Source organism: Xyrauchen texanus, chromosome 12, assembly GCF_025860055.1.
Source record: "Xyrauchen texanus isolate HMW12.3.18 chromosome 12, RBS_HiC_50CHRs, whole genome shotgun sequence".
In the NCBI taxonomy this organism is placed as follows: Eukaryota; Metazoa; Chordata; class Actinopteri; order Cypriniformes; family Catostomidae; genus Xyrauchen; species Xyrauchen texanus.
The window spans coordinates 42,320,120-42,341,927 of record NC_068287.1 but is presented as its reverse complement, the minus strand read 5'-3'; the positions used below and the strand labels follow the sequence as shown (position 1 = coordinate 42,341,927).

The following is a 21,808-nucleotide window of genomic DNA, read 5'->3' as shown; positions in this document are numbered from 1 at the left end:
TATATATATATATATATATATATATATATATATATATATATATATATATATTGGCATAATATATAGTTTGGAATAATGTACAGATTTTCCTCTTATGGAAATAAATTGGTACTTTTATTCACCAAAGTGGCATTCAACTGATCACAATTTATAGTCAGGACATTAATAATGTGGAAAAATGGGGGCCTGGGTAGCTCACAGAGTAAAGATGCTGACTACCACCCCTGGAGTCACGAGTTCGAATCCAGGGCGTGCTGAGCGACTCCAGTGGCCGGTTGCTAGGGTGGGTAACCCCATCGTGGTCGCTATAATGCGGTTCTCGCTCTCGGTGGGGCGCGTGGTGAATTGTGCATGGATGCCACGGAGAATAGTGTGAAGCATCCACATGCACTATGTCTCCACGGTAAGCGCTCAACTAGCCACGTAATAAGATGCACGGATTGACGGTCTCAGATGCAGAGGCAACTGAGATTCGTCCTCCACCACCCAGATTGAGGCGAGTCACTATGCCACCACGAGGACTTATAGTGCATTGGGAATTGTGCATTCCAAACTGGGAAGAAAATCTCAAATATAATGTGGAAAAATTACTATTACAATTTGAAAAAATTGTAAAATAACAATTTGATAAAATAATAATTCAGAACTTCTTAAACTACTTCATAGATTTCTCATAAAAATTCCTCCACATGTAGCAATGACAGCTTTGCAGATCCTTGTTATTCTAGCGGTCAGTTTGTCCAGATACTCAGGTGACATTTCACCCCACACTTCCTGTAGCACTTGACCTTTCACCCCACACTTCCTGCAGCACTTACCATAGACGTGACTGTCTTGTCGGGCACTTCTCACGCACCTTACAGTCCAGCTGATCCCACAAAAGCTCAATGGGGTTAAGATCCGTAACACTCTTTTCCAATTATCTGTTGTCCAATGTCTGTTTCTTTGCCCACTCCAACCTTTTCTTTTTGTTTTTCTGTTTCTAAAGTGGCTTTTTCTTTGCAACTGTTCCCATAAGTCCTCCTGAGTCTTCTCTTTACTGTTGTACATGAAACTGGTGTTGAGCGGGTAGAATTCAATGAAGCTGTCAGCGGAGGACATGTGAGGCGTCTATTTCTCAAACTAGAGACTCTGATGTACTTATCCTCTTGTTTAGTTGTCACATCTGGTCTTCCACATCTCTTTCTGTCCTTGTTAGAGACAGTTGCTTTGTCTTTGAAGACTGTAGTTACACCTTTAGATGAAATTGTCAGTTTTTGTCAATTTCAAGCATTGTATCGCCTTCATTCATCAAAACAATGATTGACTGTTGAGTTTCTAGAGAAAGCGGTTTCTTTTTTTGACATTTTTGACCTAATACTGACCTTAAGACATGCCAGTCTATTGCATACTGTGGCAACTCAAAGACAAACACAAAGACAACGTTAAGCTTCATTAACAAACCAAATCTTTCAGCAGTGTTTGATATAATGGCAAGTGATTTTCTGGCACCAAATTAGCAATTTAGCATGATTACTCAAGGATAAGGTGGAGCGATGGCTGCTAGAAATGCGGTCTGTCTAGATTTGATCAAAAATGACTTTTTTTCAATAGTGATGGTGCTGTTCAGATCAGTAATATCCCGACTACTTTGTGATCAGTTTCTGACTAAAGTGCCAATTTCCTTCCGAAACAGCTAAATCTGTACATTATTGTAAACTTTTGGCTGCCAGTGTGTGTGTGTGTGTGTGTGTGTGTGTGTGTGTGTGTATATATATATATATGTATGTATGTATATATATATATTCTTGCTACTTTTTATTAAAGACAATTAGTGGGCCAATTATTAAGCATCTTAATTTTTTCATAGCCTATAAAGTCTTTAAAAAGCTTAATAATGATGATTTATTGAAATGTATTCATTCATTCCTTTATTCACTGCCAATACTTTAGTAGAGAAAGGCTAAATAGTGGAGTGCAAATAAATATGAGTGAATTTACAAGCCTTTTGTTTAATATTGTGGTAATGAAACTAAAGGAATCTATCAAGATGAGGAAATGATGCTGACGAAACGGGGCGGTGCTGAAGACCATATATAGGCCTACACGCACGAGACACCCTAATAATGGACATTTGACATTTAGGAGAATTAAATTCACCATCTGGGCACATATTGCTCACTAGGTTATGAGTATCGAGTAATCTAGTTGGCAAGCGTTGTTAACTTTCAACTTGATGACAGTGCGGACATAACGGGAAACGATTGATCGATTGACATCTGTAAACATCAGCAACACGACCGCATCCACGGTGGAGGAAAGCTTTTGGTTAATGTAGTTTATTCATATATTTGCATGACATTTTTATTTCGGCTATTGTCAAACACAAGCAGCTGCACTATATATAAAGGTAAGCGCCATCGTATTGAGATCTAAACAGCTGTATATGTCGATATATGCTGACGAACACACTACTACAAATAGCAGCGCAGTGAAATGAATGCATGAAGGCTATAGCTTCATTAGTGTACCTACATTTGTCCTTTATTTTGCCATTTTAAAAGCCTTATTAGCATTGTGGGTGCTATTGTTCATTTATAGAAGGAATTGGGGTGATCAATCCGTTACCTAATTACTATAAAGTAGCCTAATAACACTAACTCTATCGTTGTGCATTTAAGTACTTATTCCAGTTGTGTAGAAAAACATGGACAGCTATGAGGAATTCTGCGCGCGCATTCGAACTGAACTGCAGTCAGAAGTGATGCATCAGAACGCCTGCAGTAGCGCACCTGCTCAAAGGGCGGCGCTGTCTGTCATCTGCTTTCACGCGAGGACAATTCTTGCTCCAGTTGTGAGTAAACAAAATATACGTGTGTTGTTTTTGGGGGTTAGATTTGTTGTGCTTTCTATTAAACCTGGCCTCTGTTGCTTTTGTGTGGCACACTATGGGAGTTTGTAAGGCATTTAATAAATACAAAAATTAAAAAAATGAAATGAAACAAGATTAATTGTATAAAGCGCTACACAAATAAATCAAACCAAAGTCTTTCTGTGTAAAGCACTTTGAAATACCATTGTGTGTGAAAAGTGCTGAATAGATTGAACGACTTAGAAAGTAGAATAGCCTACACATTCTGAAATTTAAGTCAAAAGTACAGCTAGTTTTCTGTATTATTTTTCCAAAATTATTCTGTTTATGCTTTCTTTAATATTTACTTTTTATTAAATCCAAGCATAATTATTTATAAAGCATGGTTTATTTGGTCATCACAAAATCCAATAAATTTAGACTTATTTAGACTTATATTAAGCTAGTTTTTCTGTGAGTTTCACAGACGTGCGATCACAGGAGATCAGTTCAGTGTAATTGTTTCAAATGATGTAATTTACGTATTTGAATGCTTCTTTCTTGTGTTTTTCCAGCTTAATGAGAAGCAAAAAAGGGAGATGAGTGAATACAGGAAAAGAGCCACACAGCGGGAGGCAGAGAGACAGATTCATTACAAAAATAATATCTTCAATCAGATCCAGGCCATTCTTTTGACCAGAAAGGTGAGACATTGTACTATATTACAGGGGCGGACTGGGGTTGTCGCTGCACCCTTCGGGCATATCGCGGCACTGTTTTGTTTCATTTTTATTGTTTACTTTCATAATTTGTACTTTTTACAAGTATTTACATTGATTTGTAGAACACATGCTAAATTGGTACTGTCTCTTTAAGACTACTGCACTACCGCTCACGTGCGTGGTTTCTTTACCGCATCCATTAGAATTTCTTTTTGTTGTTGTTTTTAATCAAAAACTGACAGTAAAAAAACAGAAAGGGTATTAAGATACATTATTCAGTGACATATGGATCCAGGGGCGGAGCTAGATGAGGGGCCAGGGGCGTCCCAGGTGTCACTGTATCCACTCCCCTCCATTTTTTATTCATGCCCCAAACCCCGCATTCCCCTGTCCCCTCCCCCACTGTCCCCGTCCGATGGAATTTCTTGGCCACCACAGGCTGATCGCTGACCCCTGCACGGCTACCCCTGTTAAAAAATCCTGGCACCGCCCTCGCGTGGATCTTGTCTTTGGACACACAAAACACTTACTCTCAAAATGCAGTGAATGGACCGCTGTCCTAATAACATCCTCTACAATATACTACTCAATCACTGGTGAAATCTGAACATTTACCATCCAGTGGCTAATCAAGCGCTGTGTCTGAAACCGCCCCCGTTCACTTTGTAGTGCACTGTGTCCACCATTTTGTAGGAGTGTCCGAATTCTGAGTGAGCCACTATTTCCCTACTTTTGTTCACTCATTCTTACCCACAATGCACTCTAATTTGAATGTACACTCGACGATGGTTAATAGCTCATAATCCACCACGTCGAAGATGTATGAGCAGAGATTATTTAGCAGAGACGGGCCACTTCTATTCAAATAAATGGGTGGAATTGGAACGCTCAATCAAGGAGATCTGAGCGCGTCAACGGATGTGGAAAGGAAGTCCCGCCTTACAGTTAAAAAAGCCAATCACCTTTTAGATACAGACATCACCTGTCAATCAACTCTAAAACTTGCATGCGCATTACCTATACAAACCGGGAAAAATTGCGTTTTTAGCGTAATCTGAGGTAAAGAATCACAATTTATGATTCCAGTATAGTCAGATTTGAAATATGTTCTTTTGATTGCAATCTTGACCAACCGTTGTTGAGATTTTGGTCTTTCTTCATTCAAGTAGATAGGAGCTGCACTGACATGACTGGAAATAGACTCCTGTGAGCGTTCCAAAGATGGCCGACAGTGGACTGACTTTCTAGGAGCTGGGAGAGGGACCGAGCAGGAGAGAGAGAGACGCCAGTTTACTGCTTCATTCACTCCTGCAATGTTTTATTTCATGCTGAATGTAGTAAATTACTTTTTGACAAATCATTACTTGATTATAATAACATATAGAGAGACAAAACATACAGATACATTTTAAAATGTACTCTTTATTAATACAGATTTTTATACAGAATTTTGCCATTAAGATGAAGAATTCTTTATTTATTAAATAAAGAGGTGATATTATTTTAACTTTTAAATATTCAGTTAGAACATGTAGGTTATGATAACTTTGGTGCTGTTTATGGTCTGTTGAGGTCGCTATGCACCCAGAAACGCTACACAGCTTGTATTGGAGTTTAAAGATACTAAAGTTCATCCATCCATCTTCAATCGCTTATCCGAAGTCGGGTCGCAGGGGCAGCTGCTCCAGCAGGGGGCCCCAAACTTCCCTATCCCGAGCCACATTAACCAGCTCTGACTGGGGGACCCCGAGGCGTTCCCAGGCCAGTGTTGAGATGTAAAAAACCCCTTGGGAGGCGGCCAGGGGGCATCCTTACCAGATGCCCAAACCACCTCAACTGACTCCTTTCGACCCAAAGGAGCAGCGGCTCTACTCCGAGCTCCTCACGGATGACTGAGCTCCTCACCCTATCTCTAAGGGAGAAGCCCGCCACCCTTCTGAGGAAGCCCATTTCGGCTGCTTGTACTCGTGACCTAGTTCTTTCGGTCATGACCCAGCCTTCATGACCATAGGTGAGAGTAGGAACAAAAATTGACCGGTAGATCGAGAGCTTTGCCTTCCGGCTCAGCTCTCTTTTTGTGACAACGGTGCGATAGAGCGAGTGCAATACCGCCCCCGCTGCCCCGATTCTCCGGCCAACCTCCCGCTCCATTGTCCCCTCACTCGTGAACAAGATCCCGAGGTACTTGAACTCCTTCACTTGGGGCAAAACCTCCTTCCCTACCTGGAGACGCACTCCATCGGTTTCCTGCTGAGAACAATGGCCTCAGATTTAGAGGTGCTAATCCTACTAAGATACTAAAGTATTACAAATAAACATAATGTACATTTGTTAAAATGTGTTTACTCATTATATTAACATATATACAGCATATTAAAAATGACAAACAGCATGAATATTTATTGTATTAATATATAAAAAGAATAAAAATTAAGGCCCAAGCATTTTAAAAGTTCATATGTGACGTTGTATCTGCGACGACGTCAGCATCCGAAATCACCCACTCATTTCGGTCACTCACTGCTGAGATATAGTGCACTAACTGCCATTCACGATATAGGAAATGGTGAATGAGTGAACGATTTCGGACACGGCAATAAACATTTTTAGCTACATAGCGTGAGATTTTGTCGCACATGGGAGTGATTATAGAGGCTTTCCACATAAAGTGAAAGATCGATACTTGGGATTTAAAGGAATATTCCGGGTTCGATACAGGTTAAGCTCTTCGACAGCATTTGTCGCATAATGTTTATTACACAAAAAATTATTTAGACACATCCCTCCTTTTATATAAAAAAAACGAAGCAAAAATCGAGGTCACAATGAGGCATTTACAATTGAAGTGTACGGGGGCCAATTTTTTTGGAGGGTTTAAAGGCCAAAATGTGAAGCTTATCATTTTATAAAAGCACTTACATTCATTCTTCTGTTAAAACTTATGTATTATTTGAGCTATGAAGCTGTTTAATTCGTAATTATTACAGTCATTTTGGGTTTTAGTGTTGACATTACATCATCATGGCAACGAAGTTGTAAAATTGGCTTTAACTTTACACAGAAAAGGTTAGTAAGTGATTTTATTACTAAAATCATGTTAAAACACATTTTGTGGCTATACTTTTGTAACATTTATGGATTTGCCACGTTCACTTCCATTGGAAGTGCCTCACTGTAACCCAGATTTTTTTATCCTCCCCTTTTTCACCCCAATTTGGAATGCCCGATTCCCAATGCACTCTAAGTCCTTGTGGTGGCATAACGACTCGCCTCAATCCGGGTGGCGGAGGATGAATCTCATTTGCCTCCACATCTGAGACCATCAACCTGTTCATCTTGTCATGTGGCTTGTTGAGCGCGTTGCTGCGGAGACATAGTGCGTGTGGAGGCTTTACGCTATTCTCCGCGGCATCCACGCACAACTCACCACGCAACCACATTAAAGCGACTACAAGGAGGTTGTCCCATGTGACTCTACCCTCCCTAGCAACCGGGCCAACTTGGTTGCTTAGGAGACCTGGCTGGAGCCACTCAGAACACCCTGGATTCGAACTTGCGAACTCCAGAGGTGGTAATCAACGTCTTTGATTTTTGCCTTTTTTAAAGAAAATGAGTGACGACTCGAAATAATTATTTCTGTAATCAACATTATGCCACAAATGCTGATAATTGAACCCAAAATATTCCTATAAGAATCGAGATTGTTCAAACGAAGATTGCGATGCATTGGAGCCCTATGAGTATACAGCATGAACCCTTTAAGGGTTTAATGTTAAAATGTATTTTGTTGGATTTACCCAATTCAACTAATTTCTTTCTACACAAATGGTTTGTGTTGAGATTACGTAGTAATTTCAAGTTAAAACCACTTGTCCACGATTGGATCAAGTTCAGACAAAGAGCTATTTGGAGTGAACAACAATGCCACGAATTTACTTGCATATTCTTTTTTCAATGTAGGCACCAAAAATATTGGAAGTCCCCAATCCTTCATCACAACATGAGTCTCCTTTCCCAAAAACAGAACACCAGAATGGCTTTACAATGCCTGACAACTTAAAACTTACACCTGGTGGGGGCACAGAGCCATTCATTTTGGCCAGTAAACAACCAGTAACTCCATCAGCTGAATTCCCTGGGGTTTTTCAAGGAAAAGCTGTAGAGGAAAAACAAATACAAGAGGAGATTAAAACAGGAGTAAGTCTACAGAATCTACTGAAGAAGTCACGTGAATTTATAGAAAAAGAACATGGTCGACAGGGGTCAAAGGTCGACAGCAGCAAGGTGGTGGATCCAAAGGGGATACTCTCAGAAAGTCTATCAGATAAAGAAAATGCTGGTTCTTTGAATGGGACTGCCTCTGGTTTACCCAGTTACATACCATGCTGTTCTCCACCAGAATATACATCACCCAGTAATTTGATTAGCCCAGAAACCAATCCTAATGGCATTATAAGTGCCAGACCCCATCGTGGGCGCCCCCGTCCAATATCAGTTGGCAACATTTTCTTTTCTTACCCTGACAACACTAATCAATCAAAAACGACTGCCAATGTTCTGCCACAGGAAGTCAAATCCATTGCAACACAAGATTCTTTAACATCAAGTCATGAGAGAAGGCTGCTTGGAATGGAAAGTGTGAGTATGAATCGATGTGATGGCCAGTCCAGGTTCAACATGGTGAATGATCCCATCGGAAGATTAGAAACATCTCCAGTGGACCCTGAACTCACAAGCCCGCTGTTCCGGAGGAGATGTCACACATTGGATAGCCATTTGTCTTCACGTCATCAGAATCCGCTCATAGACAGGAGCCAGGAGAGAATGCCTCGGTTTATGGCTGGGGTCACTGCGAGAACACCGACTCGACTCTCTCCTCCATCGCCAATGAACAAGACGTTCACACCAGAGAGTCCTGTATCAGCGTTTATAGGATCTGGTATCAGCCCAGAGTCTCCTTCTCATGCCAAACTACCATTTGAAATAGAGGGAAATAAAGTTATTAGTACAGCATTAAAGGAAAGGAGAACAGGTAAGAATAAAACAGGACAGATGGATGCATTTACAGTCTGATGTCATTTGAAAACCTTTTTCATTTCCTCAATTTTTTCATTCAATTTGAAAAACCTACGATATAATATCATGACATCAAAATTGTACTTGTGTGGCTTTCCGTCCTTATCTTTCAGCTTTAGTTACAGTGTAGTTTTTTTACTTTAGTTGTTTAGTTTTAATTAACCTTGTCTGATCCCTTACCATTGTAAACTAGCTGGTACAGTGAATGCTATCATGCCTTATGCATGCAGTTTAGACTATTCTTTTGGCACTTTTCCACTGCAAGTTACGGTTCGACTTGACTCTGTTTGCTTTTCCACTGCAGTTTAGTGTCGCCTCAATGTGGGTGGGATTATAGGCATAGTTGCGCCGCCTCTACTGCCGTGACATCATCTTAAACGTGACACTAAACAATAACACAACCGCTAGCTGTTAGCTACTAGCTCATTGTGCTGCATAAAGCCGTTGTTGCATGGTGATTTTACACACGTGTAACAGTTAAATTGGCCTGGTTGTTTTAGAAGCTTTCCAGTTGCTGGTCAACTAAATAAAGTGAATGGTAACAAAACGTACCATCCTCCATCATCAATCAGCACCAGTCCAGGGCTCTCTCCCTCCCATAGCTCATCGGTCTAGATAGAGTCCATTTGGTCGAACCACTTCCACTTTCTTCTGTTTGAACCACTCTGGCTGTTGTGGTCCTTGATGGTTCTGTGGTCACTTTACATTTTTTGTAACTTTTCGCCACACTGTTCGTAGATCCGGTGGTAGCCGTGTGCGGCCAACAGCTGAGACACTTCGTGAAAGACTTTTCAGTTTCCTTCGTCGCTAACGAGTGGAACGTCTGCACCTCGTTTATTGACCATGGCGTGGTTTTGTGCACTTTTTACTTTAAAACTAACGGGTTGATGTCCCGTGTCGCAAATCCAGTACTAAAAATCAGGTACCAGGTACTATCCACAATGGAAAACCCCCAAAAGCGTGCAGAGTCAAGTCGAACCGTAACTTGCAGTGGAAAAGTGCCAAGTCGAGTCGAGCTGTACCTTGCAGTGGAAAAGCCCAATTTGCTTAGCATAGTGATGGCTCAATGAGTAAACAAATACAGAACATTCTTACCTGTACCTGTCCTCAACCTAAACTCAAGCTCCACTATTTACCATAATAGAACTTAATTCCATAAAACTATTTGCCCCTAAACAAAACTTTAAGAATAGAAGCCTTTTTATTTTGGTCACACATTATACATACATTTTTGCATATATACACTGAAATGTTTTCACATATCTCAGCTAAGCTGGGGTCAGAGTGAAGGGCCAGCCATGATACAGCACCCCTGGAGCCAATAGGGTGAAGGGCCTTGCTCAAGGGCCCAACAGTGGCATCTTGGTGGTGCTGGGGCTTGAACCCCAACCTTCTGGTCAGTAACCCAGAGCCTCAACCACTGAGCCACCAGATGTCAGTGTAAGCCATACATCAAAAAATGCACAATTAAACTAAACTCAAAACCATAAAAGGCTTCGGGTAACTTAAAAGGTTTCAGTTTTGTGAACTCAAAAGAAAGTTAACCTATAATACAATGAACCATTGCATAGAGGGTGCTTTGCTGGACCTAATGGTGCTCAAAAACCATTGTAAAACCTTTATTATTAGGAGTGAGTGGAGAAAGCAAATGAGGTGGTGTGACTTAGTGGTTAAAGATCTGTACTGCTGGTAACCCAAAAGTTGTAGGTTCAAACCCCAGAAGGAGCCAATTCACATCCTATCATCACTGAGCCCTTGTGTAAAGGGAAATTGTCCCAAAAGTATCTGCTAAATGAAGAATTATTTAATGTAATAAGACCAGGAATGTTGGAAGTGGCAGTTAAAGAATTAGAAATAAGCAAGTAGTCAATTAGCAGACACTTTCATCCAAAACAACAACATGTAGGTTACTAAGTGTACCGTGAGTTAAAGTGCTTTGTTCAAGGGAACAATGGTGTTTTTTCTTGAGGGACCAGAGCCAACAACCTTCCGAACACCAGGCCTGAACTTCTACACCACCACTATAATTATCAATTTTGGGGTTTCTTTGAGAAGAAAGTTTCCTCTCAACTGTTCATGTCTACCCCTTAGATGAGATGCAATGGCAAGTCCATGCTTTAGAAGAAACACACAGGTCTCTGGAGAAAGACTATGCTTTTCGGATGCCGTGTTTTGTGCCAGAGCAAGAGAGAGAACAACTGCACCTCACTCAGGTCAGTACCGGTATTCGTATAATTACATTAAAAATTGGTATTTAAAATAATGACTTTTGAGGTGGCGCTATAAAAAATCCAGGCTTGTGATGAGCAATCCATCCTGCCCGACACATCAGCATTGACTCAACCGATGGCGTGCATTTGGGCGGGACATTCTGCTTGTTTGATCGATGGCAGACGGGGTGCATTTGAATGGCTGGTTTAAAATTTGTTTAGAAACAATGTTTATTTTGGCAATTCTTTTCGTTGGCACCGCAGGAATTACACACTTCAGCTCTAACCTTCACTGTTTCTTTACCTGTTTCTCACTCAGGAGTTGGAGGAGAGGGTTTGGAGATGGAACGGGGGTCAGGGTGGTCTGAGCCCTGGAGCGGGCGACGACGAGTGTGAATTAAGGGCAGCTGGTGAGCGTTACCCGATACTCAGCCCCATGTGCCCTATTAGCCCTGGAGACAGATCACCAAGGCACTCTGTGCCTGCCATTGGTATGACCTCCAATCACTTACCATACAATTTAGAAAACAATATGCACATTTGTTGTCTCAACATGAGATTAATGCCTTTAGATTCATTTGTGGACATTTTGCCACTTTATGGATGAATATACATTAAATATAACACTAAACATATAGTTAAAGTTGCTGTTATTCACCCATGCCTCCATATGACTTCATATGTAGGTATATACACTGTATATACTGTTTATATATATTTATATACAGTATATACAGTGTATATACTGTATATATATATATATATATATATATATATATATATATATATATATATATAAACAGTATATTATATATTATACACCATTTTATATAAAAGGGGCTTTCAAACATTTCCATGCTAAGGATCTCCAAATATGATGATGATATCAATGCAAGGAACCCCATTTTATGGTTTAAACTATGGCTGTAAATAGAATAAAATTATTAAGATTAATCTCATGATTTCCCCTTCCCTTTCCCTTCTCTTTAGGTTTTGCATCTATGAGTTTGGATGTGCCCTCACCCTCAATACAGGCTCCCATTTACATAAGAGGACTAAATCACAGCACAGAAAAGAGTTCTAGAAACAGGCTGAGCCAGGTAGTGTTACATTTTAATGCACATGTAAATTAGCCCATGTTGTGTACTGTAAATGTCAGTAAAGTTTACTCAGTTGTACAGGTACCAATATACAGAAATTATTCTATAAACTCAATTTTATTGTGCTCTTTTAGTTTATAAATAGGTCGCAGTGGCTTGACTATAAATGTGCTTTTCTTTAGGTTATAACAGCAAAGCAGCAGAGGGCGCTGTGTCGCCTCAGTGCCATCGTGAAGGGTTTCCTGACCAGAAGACTGCTCAAAACTGACAAAATCAAACACCTGTGTCAAACTGTACAAGTGAGAACATGCAATAGTGTGGTCACATCACATGCATGTTAAAAAAGCCAATCTGTGTTTGACTAACCTCTATGTACCTCTCATCAGGACACTCAAGAGTTTATTCGCTCATTCAGAAATGAAGCTCCTCAGAGAAATGAGCCCTTATCAGAGCAAGATCTTTCTCTGCAAGAGCGAGTCAGAGCTCAGGTCAGATATTTATGGTAGTGCTAAAAATAAACATTGCAACTGTTATTTATGGACTAAAATGTTCTTTTTCTCTTCCAGTTACGTGCAGCTTTGTTTGACATTCACGATGTGTTCTTTACAATGACACTTGAGGAGCGTTTGTCTCTATTACAACAAGACCGAGATCTTCGCACCGAGAGAAAACTCAGAGAGATGGTAATGATCAGAACAGCTGTCTATATACACTATATGCATAAAGCTCTTAAAATGTGGAGGAGTTCCAAATGTTCCATCTGTCTAAATCTCTGTCTCCATTTATATTTTTTCCTACCTATTTGTTTCTAAAATAAATGTGTAGAAATATTTTTTTTCTACACATTTTAGTTGCTCATATATAGCAGTTTGACACTATTGTCCAATGCTGTTTCTATCCATTGTTTGTTTAATTGTAAACAAAACACATTTTGTGACATACAGGAAAAGGCTAAAAGCACGAAGGACAAGATGATTTTGTCTGCTGCCACCCAGAAATCTCTTGATAGAAAGAAACAGAGGTGAGTGGGGACATTTTAAGACATAAATGAATGAATGAACAAATGAACAAATGAAGGAATGAACAAACGAACAAATGAATGAATGAGCAATCGAACAAATGAAGGAATTAACTTTCAAACAAATAAATGAATGAATGATCGAACAAAAAAATTTAAGAAATAATAAAACATGAATGATTGAACCAACAAATAAAGGAACGAATCAACAAACTTGTGAATGAACAAACAAACAAACTCATGAATGAATGAACAAACAAATGAAAAAACGAGCAAATGAAAAAACAAATGAACAAAGGAATGAATGTACAAACAAATTAATGAAAGAAATTAACAAAGGATGAACGAACAAATGAATGAATGAAAATAATGATTGAACAAACAAAAGAATGAATGAACGAATGAATGAACAAACTGATAAATATGTGAATGAATGAACAAACAAATAAATAAATGACCATACAAATGAATGAACAAATAAAAACAAACAAATTAATGAATTAATGAACAAAAAATGAATGAACGAACAAACAAACAAATTAATGAATGAAAGAAAGAATGAATGAACGAACAAACAAATGAATAAATGTACAAATGAAAGAAATAATAAAAACATGAATGATTGAATCAACAAACAAATAAATAAACCTACCAATACACTCATGAATGAACAAACAAACTCATGAATAAAAGAAATTAACAAAGAATGAACGAACAAATGAATGAATGGATGAATGAACGAACAGAGAAACATGTGAATGAATGAACTAACGAACAAACAAACGAATAAATGACCAAACAAATGAACAAATAAAAAAACAAATGAATGATTGAACATACAAATGAATATATGTACAAATGAAAGAAATAATTGAACGTACAAACAAACATGTGAATGAACAAAAAATTCATGAATAAACAAACAAATGAAAAAACGAGCAAATTAAAAAACAAATGAACAAAGGAATGAATGTACAAACAAACGAATGAATGAAAATAATGATTGAACAAACGAATGAACATATGAATGAATGAATGAACGAACAAACAAACGAATCAATGAGCCAACAAACAAATCAATGAGCAAACAAACGAATCAATGAGCAAACAAATGAATGAACATATGAATGAATGAAAGAATAAATGTACAAATGAAAGAATGAAAGAAATAATAAAAACATGAATGAATGAACCAACAAACAAATAAATAAACGAACCAACAAACTTGTGAATGAACAAACAAACTCATGAAATAATTAACAAACAAATGAAAAACAAGCGAATGAAAAACAAATGAACAAAGAAATGAATGAACAAACAAATTAACGAATGAATGAAAATAAAGATTGAACAAGCAAACGGATGAATGAACATATGAGTGAATGAATGAACCAACAAATAAATGAATAAATGACCAAATGAATGAATGAACGAATGAACAAACAAATTAATAAACAAACAAAAGAATGAATTAATGATCAAACGAATGAACAAACAAACAAATGAATGAATATACAAATTAATAAATGAACTACTAATCCGCTGATCTGCTCCTCAATGTTTTTGTATCTCAGTAGACTAGGTGAATCTCCAGGTCAGACCAGGAGATCTCAGAAGAACAAGAGTCCTCCTACAAAAAGGTGAACAGTTGTATACAAACACTCAACACAAGAGACTCTTTAATGCCTCGCATTTCTACAGCATGTACAGTACACTGCACAGTGGGTTTTATAGTTGTACACAGTAAGTGTTCTTGTGTCTGGTGTTGAAGGATCCTGCAGCCCAGTCAGGGCCAGAACGCTCCAGTTTCAGTCCAGCAGCTACCGCGACGCGGGTCAGTACATTAAATATGCTGCTACATTAAATCAATTAAACACGTTGCATAAAGCAAATCATCAACAACTTTTGATAACATTGAAAATATTTGAAGTTCAGTATGTGACAGACCATTAAGAAGGTGTTTCTTTCCATGTGTGTTCCAGGAGTTATAAAAAGACCCCAGCAGATAGAGTTCAGCATTCTGAGAGACTGAAGAAACAGAATTCCCTGGGATAACCTCAGATCTATTACTCTGGACAGACACAGTCATGAACTGAACGTGCTTCCACGACAGAGCCGACCTGAAGCTAAACTATATTCTTTGCCTAGTCGCTAATTTAAACATTGTGAAGTTCATAAGACAACACTGAATAAAGATAGTTTACCTGCTTGCCATGTTATAGAATCATAATCATGAAATACTGACAATATCCTTTTAGAGGCTTCAAATGATCAGATTATCAGATGAATAAGTTGTACTCTTAGTATCATATTTTACAACATCATATGTAACATTTACCTTTATGCATTTGGTAGATGCTTGTATTTAAAGCAACTTAATCAGTTTTTAATCAGTTTGTGTATTCCCTGGGAATCAAACCCATGACCCTGCCATTGTTAGCACCATGCTCTACCAGATGAGCTTCAGGAACACTTATAATTTATGTTTAGATATATGCAAAGATATATATCTGTACACCCACTTTATATTAGGTGTCTTTAACTACTATGTACTAACAATAAATGACATATAGTACAATATATTTATTGTGTAACTTCATGTTGTTCTGCAAACTTCACATTTGTTGCTAATGAGGTTGAGGTACGGGTAGGTTTAGGGTTAACAGTTTAACTACAGATATAATTAAAGGCAAGTACTTTAAATTGAAGTACAATGCAAAAACACATATGTACTGTACATAATAAATACATTGTATCAAATGCTTAATTAAAATTCTCATCATTTACCCTCATGCCATTTTTATTTCTTTCTTCTGCTGAACACAAAAATAAATGTTCAGCTTTGTATGTCTATACAATGCTAGTGAATGCATTAGAGTAATCCATAAGACTCAGAATCGATATGAGCGGTGTGGGTGAAAAACAGATCAATATTTAAGTCTTTTGATATTATAAATTCTCCTCGCTGCCATGTAGGTGGCGATATGTACAAATAATGTGAGTCGCCAAAAACAAAAGAAGAATGTGGAACATCCTCAACACTGTCCATTTGAGTTACTTGTTAGATAAGCACAAGGATGTGTGTGTAGTGCAAGGCCACTCTTGTCTCCACAGGTGCAGGGTTGGGGAGTTTGAGGCATAGAAACAAAATACGTGGTATGAGAGTAAAAGTTTTCTTAATTCTTATATGATTATTAATAAACATGCATATATATATGTGTACTGTAATACTGTACTGTTGCAACTGGGCCAATTTGGTTGCTCAGGAGACCTGGTTGGAGTCACTCAGCACCCCTTGGATTCGAACTCGTGAACTCCAGGGGTGGTTGTCTGCGTCTTTACTCGCTGAGCTACCCAGGTCCCCAATAGCATGCTTTTTAAAAGAACACTCATTATTCATATTTCATCTTCAGATTCAGTATTATCATTGAATGCTGGTACACAATATGGAATTGGATTCAAATCAGGCTGCTTTTCAAGATCATACGGATCATAATCAGATATCTTTGTATATTGGCCTACAAAAGAGGCAGTCAATCTTTTTACCATATTCTGCAGCAAGGGTATGATACAACATCATTATCACAACAGCAAGCAGTGTCCCTAATCTTATCAATGTTGCCTTTCAATCTGATGAGAATAGCCAGGACAGCCAATTGGCTGGATCTGGCCCAGGGTCAGTGTTTCGCACGTGTTCATCCCGTAGTTCTTTTAGCATTTCCAATGCTTTTGTCAACTTTCCGTCAGACCCAGTGTTGGGTATGTACGTGCATCACTGGTCACCAATTACTGCACAGACCGCTTCATCAGGTGCTCGCATGGTCTCTAAAATCAACCTGTTTTGCATTGTCATTAATGAGGTTGCATGTAATTGCTGTTTGATGGCTCATCAAACAGTCTTTTTTTGTCAAGCTATGTGCTGTATAGTTCATCCACTGCCAAAAGAGGGTTTTACTCAGTCCATCTGCCAGCAGTGCTAATTCTTGTTTGTCCCTGAACTGGAGGCCAGTGTAATCATTAATGCCTGTTGCCATGATAAGGGTCAATGTAGTTACTGTCAGGACTCCCATGATTGTCCTCAGGTCACCCTTCTGGTGCTTGAGGCACGTCATCTTGCCTCGCTGCTTCTGCTGAGGGCTCTTCCTATGCTCAGGACGTTGTTGGTTTCTTCACTGGGGCCAGGATTCGTGCCACTGAAAGTACATACCCCCTTCTTCCCAGACTATGCCACAGAGTGGTGAAGGGATCCCCTTTGGTCGCTAGCCAAGGGTTGACGCACACCATTCGATGGGCTGTCCTCTAATTCTGGAATCCTTTTGCAATGGCTTGCATGTATCCACGTGGCTCTCAGTGACCTTCACAGTTGTCAGCAGAACTTGGAACGGTTTCAACCACCCTGGCGAATTCCAATTCATTCGCCTGTAATCCTTTACCAACACCCAGTCTCCAGATCATGCAATTTCCCTTTCGCCTCTCTAGGGAGCGCTGCCTTCCCCTGTCTATAAATATCACAAAGCACAGCATAGAGGTTTGCACAATAACGGAACATTTCATCCTCACACTGGTCAGTATCAGGCAACTGCCTTTTTTGTGGTCCAATTCCCGTGTTAAGGGGCCTGCCACACAAAATTTTAAATGGGCTCAAACCATTTAGTTTCCTGAGACTTGCCCACATCTGCATTAACACCAATGGTAATTCCTGAACACAATTTAGTCCAGTTTCAACCAAACATTTGATCAATTAGTTTTTTAGCCTGCTGTAAAGGGATCAATGGAAAGGAGGAGGCGAGAACTGGCTTGTGTGTAGGATCACGACCCGGCCCCGCCCTCCGCCCTGCCACACCTTCTATTTTCTCTTTCCACTGGTCTTCCACTCTTAAGGTGGTAGGCCCAGTGTGTTGTCATATCAATTCCCAAATACTGACGTAGGGCTTGATTCACAAAGTGGGTTCGATTATCACTGCTAATTTTCCCTGGAATGCCCCTTCCTGGCATTATTTCTCATGTTAGGATTTGTGCCACTGCACTCGTATCTGCCTTTTTGTAGTGGGGTATGCTTCCACCCACTTGGAGAACATGTCTACAATCACAAGTCAATATATTCTGCCTTCTTGCAGACTCTGTTCAATAAAGTCCATTTGAAGGTGGTCAAATGGCTTTTCAGGTGGCGGATGTGCACTCATAGGCATCTGTTGCCCTCTTCCTACATTAGGGGCATTTGGGGCATAAATGGAAATCCCCTTTGTGAACCAGTACCTACAGTGTTTATTTCACTCAACATCCCTCCTTTTGACACATGGTTTACACCGTGTGTCAGTTTGGCATAATGTGGAAATTAATGATGTGGCAGGCTTGGTTTACCGTTTGGACCGACCCAAATACTGTCTCGCTTTGAACAATCAGTGTAGTTCCAGGCAGCTTTTCCTCTACGGTGGCTCTGCTCTTTAAATCAATTAAATCTACATTTGGTGTGTGTGTGCCAGTTGGCGGAACAAAAACAAGAAACAAAACTGTTGTTTTGAACTTTTTGTTGAGCAGTTTTCTTTGCTGCAGCATCTGCTCGTGCATTTCAGTATCCACTGCCTACAATATGACGTCATACCTGAAAGCTCATTGTGGCATGGGGGGTGTGGTCGTGTGTCGGTCTGCGGGAGAGAGAGAGACCGGCAAGGCTTGTCACCTGGTATGTAATTATCTCTAACACCTGTGTCTTGTTGTAGTGCTATGGAGAGAGACATTTAAAGGGACGCCAAGTGTCGGGAGAGAGAGAGTGTCCCAGCTAGAGTGCTCACATAAATACTATTGAATGGTTATCGACGGTTACCGTCGATTCATTGTTTCACCATTAATTAAAGGTCTGACCTTGAACCTGCCTTGTTGTCTCCTGACTCCTCCATTGCTCCAATCAAACCTGTTCACACTCATCACTTGGTTCTTCGTGATAGGCCGTGGTATGTTTTGTATGGCCAAAATGATTTTGGGCGAGAGGGACTTACCCTCAGCTGTGATCACATGGACCAGGAATGTAACTTGAGGTCTTACCCATTACAATTTTGTTTTGCTTACTTTGTGGCCATTCGCAGCCAAGCGTTTCAAAAGGGTCTCTGGCGAGTCTTCTGAAGGAATTTATGTTTATGTTGAGAGTGTATTATTGACTGAATGAAAAGCAACAAAATATACCTACACAAAAGAGACAAGAGAGTAAAGCCTGACCTGAAGCATGTCACTGCTCCACACCCGAACCCTGACGTGGTGTCCCAGGAGGCTATTTCAATTCATGACAGTGCAGCTCATATCTACTTCACTAGGGGAACACCGATATCTCAAAAACGGTTGGTTAAGATTACGATCAAAGAACATATTTCAAATCTGCAGTAAAATCTGACAACCCCCCCCTCCCCCTGTGAGGCGGGACTTTCTTTCTATATCCTTTGACCATTGTGCATTCCTATTTGTCCCATTAATTTAATAAGTAGCCCATCTCAGCTAAATAGTCTCTGGTAGAATCACTTTCCATTTGAATTCACCCTATAAATCTGTTATCATACCATTTTTAAAAATACTCCAAAAGTGGTTGTTTTTGAATGACAACTGAATATGTGCAGTGCATTTTTGTAATGAGAACCGATGTGGCTTGACCTTTTCTACAAAGTATAACTAGCATGAGCAATCACAGATGAAGACTCCAGTCATATCAGTAACCTTATAAAATCTGTTCCCTTCCGAGGGAACTCGCACTGCGTCGTTGAAAACGACTCTTTGGGGAACGCTCCTTAGCGTGCGCCTCTGAATTATGAATGAAACTATTCCAATCTTGATTGGTGTTGCGTCATGACGTAACATGTGACGGCATAACCGGATGCATAAAAGTGACGCCGGTACACATACACATTAGCTTTCGCTCTTCAGCAAGCGCTCTATGTTGAAATTGTTTGTCTTATTTGGTGTTGTTTGTCTGATTTAAAAATATTATGGCCACCGAACAGTTCAAGAAGTGCGTGCACCCCTGCCCTCGTTTCATTACGGGTAGGGACACGCACGCTTTATGTGTGAACTGTTTGGGAGCATAGCACGCACAGGCAGCTCTCGAGGGATCTGCCTGTGAAAGTTGTGAAGCACTACCCATGAGAGTGCTGCGCTCCTGGTTGGCGTGCTTCGATGAGCACGGTCAGGCTCGCGTTCCCCACGGTTTTGGTCCCGCGTCTGTTGAGGCAGCGCGGCGATTGAAATCGCGGGGTTCGCAGCGGATTTTGCAGATGAGAATGAGACTGCTGCGGCACGTTCTCATTCTTCGTTTGAGGATCCCGAGCCTACTGTGAGTGGTGCAGAAGCCCGCGTCGCGGCTTCTTCTGCCCATGATCAGGTCCCCTTGCTTGAGCTCACTGCTTCCGAGGAAGTGGATATGCTCAGCATCGATGTGGACGACCGTGAGCCAAGCACGCCAGTTTTTGGCCAAGCTTATGAGGAGCTGATTGAGGTTGTGACGCGTGCCGTGGCCAGACTGAATATCAGCTGGCCACAAAATGAGCAGGGAACGCAAGTTGAAAATTAGACGTGCGTTTCCTGCGGCACAGATCACAAACTCAGCGCCGGGTTTGCCGTTTTTCTCCGATCTCCACAAAGATATCTAAAACGAGATCGGGGTAAACCGCATTCGTCCCGTATCTCCAGCCCCAGTGTTTGATTACAGACGATGTTTTGGGGGCACGGTATATGGGCTGAAACCCCGGCGCTGCCTAGTAAGCCCTGCAGAGATACATCTGCTTTAATAAGTAGGGCTTACATGGCCGCACACAATCGGTGTTGGTTTCCCGCCGTCTCTGACGCTCGGGCCACATCAATTTCCAGCGAACGCACAGCTGAACGTTCGTGTCAAAAAATAAAAAAATATATAAAAATAAAATAAAAACAACAAGCATCAATTGTGGTCACAAGAACCGTGATCGACTAAATCCTGCCGGTTTCCCGCTTCAGGAAGTCGGGAACACTGCTCGAAAAACACCCGAGACCAGCCTCGAGAGGCTGGTTCCCTTAGTTGAAGCTTCAGGAAAGAGGTCCTACCGAGGTGGTAGAACCTCGGAGGGCTGTCCCCCGCTGCAGAGCAACCGAGGTTGCTCTCGCGGCGGAGTCCTCAGGAAATCGGTGTCGGTTCCCGCCGCCTCTGACGCTTCGGGCCACATCAATTTCCAGCTGAACGCACACCGTGCCGCTCGTGGTCAAAAAATAAAAAACAAGCATCAATGGTGGTCACAGAAACCGTATCGACTAAATCCTGCCGGTCTTTCGCTTCAGGAAGTCGAGAACAGTGCTTGAAAAACACCCAAGACCAGCCTCGAGAGGCTGGTTCCCTTAGTGGAAGCTTCGGAAAGAGGTCCTACCGAGGTGGTAGAACCTCGGAGGGCTGTCCCCGCTGCAGAGCAACCGAGGTTGCTCTCGCAGCGGAGTCCTCAGGAAATCGGTGTCGGTTCCCGCCGTCTCTGACGCTTCGGGCCACATCAATTTCCAGCTGAACGCACACCGTGCCGTTCGTGTAAAAAAAAAAACAAAAAAAAAAAAACAAGCATCAATGGTGGTCACAGAAACCGTATCGACTAAATCCTGCCGGTCTTTCGCTTCAGGAAGTCGAGAACAGTGCTTGAAAAACACCCGAGACCAGCCTCGAGAGGCTGGTTCCCTTAGTGGAAGCTTCGGAAAGAGGTCCTACCGAGGTGGTAGAACCTCGGAGGGCTGTTCTCCCCGCTGCAGAGCAACCGAGGTTGCTCTCGCAGCGCGGAGTTCTCAGGAAATCGGTGTCGGTTCCCGCCGTCTCTGACGCTTCGGGCCACATCAATTTCCAGCTGAACGCACACCGT

General features: G+C 40.8%; 1 protein-coding gene across 3 annotated transcripts; it reads left to right on the top strand.

The window, feature by feature from the left end:
- The first annotated feature begins 2,146 nt into the window (after positions 1–2,146).
- LOC127653267 (centriolar coiled-coil protein of 110 kDa) lies at positions 2,147–15,735 on the top strand. 3 transcript variants are annotated; one of them, XM_052139899.1, is made up of 14 exons: positions 2,147–2,389; positions 2,661–2,833; positions 3,406–3,534; positions 7,513–8,584; positions 10,720–10,841; positions 11,158–11,329; positions 11,829–11,938; positions 12,121–12,237; positions 12,325–12,426; positions 12,505–12,621; positions 12,883–12,959; positions 14,534–14,596; positions 14,728–14,790; positions 14,939–15,735. In XM_052139899.1, the coding sequence occupies exons 2-14, from the start codon at positions 2,687–2,689 to the stop codon at positions 15,009–15,011; spliced, it is 2,364 nt and encodes a 787-aa protein (XP_051995859.1). In that variant the 5' UTR covers positions 2,147–2,389; positions 2,661–2,686; the 3' UTR covers positions 15,012–15,735. The 3 variants fall into 3 exon arrangements, with proteins under 3 accessions (XP_051995859.1, XP_051995857.1, XP_051995858.1); XM_052139897.1 differs by having other exon boundaries at positions 14,531–14,596; XM_052139898.1 differs by lacking the exon at positions 2,147–2,389 and having other exon boundaries at positions 2,592–2,833; positions 14,531–14,596.
- Positions 15,736–21,808: the final 6,073 nt, after the last annotated feature.

Coding starts and splice junctions, on each gene's coding strand:
- LOC127653267 (XM_052139897.1), top strand. CDS start 2,687: ATGGACAGCTATGAGGAATTCTGCGCGCGCATTCGAACTGAACTGCAG. Junction 8,585..10,719: donor ATTAAAGGAAAGGAGAACAG/GTAAGAATAAAA, acceptor TCTACCCCTTAG/ATGAGATGCAATGGCAAGTC. Junction 11,939..12,120: donor CTAGAAACAGGCTGAGCCAG/GTAGTGTTACAT, acceptor GCTTTTCTTTAG/GTTATAACAGCAAAGCAGCA.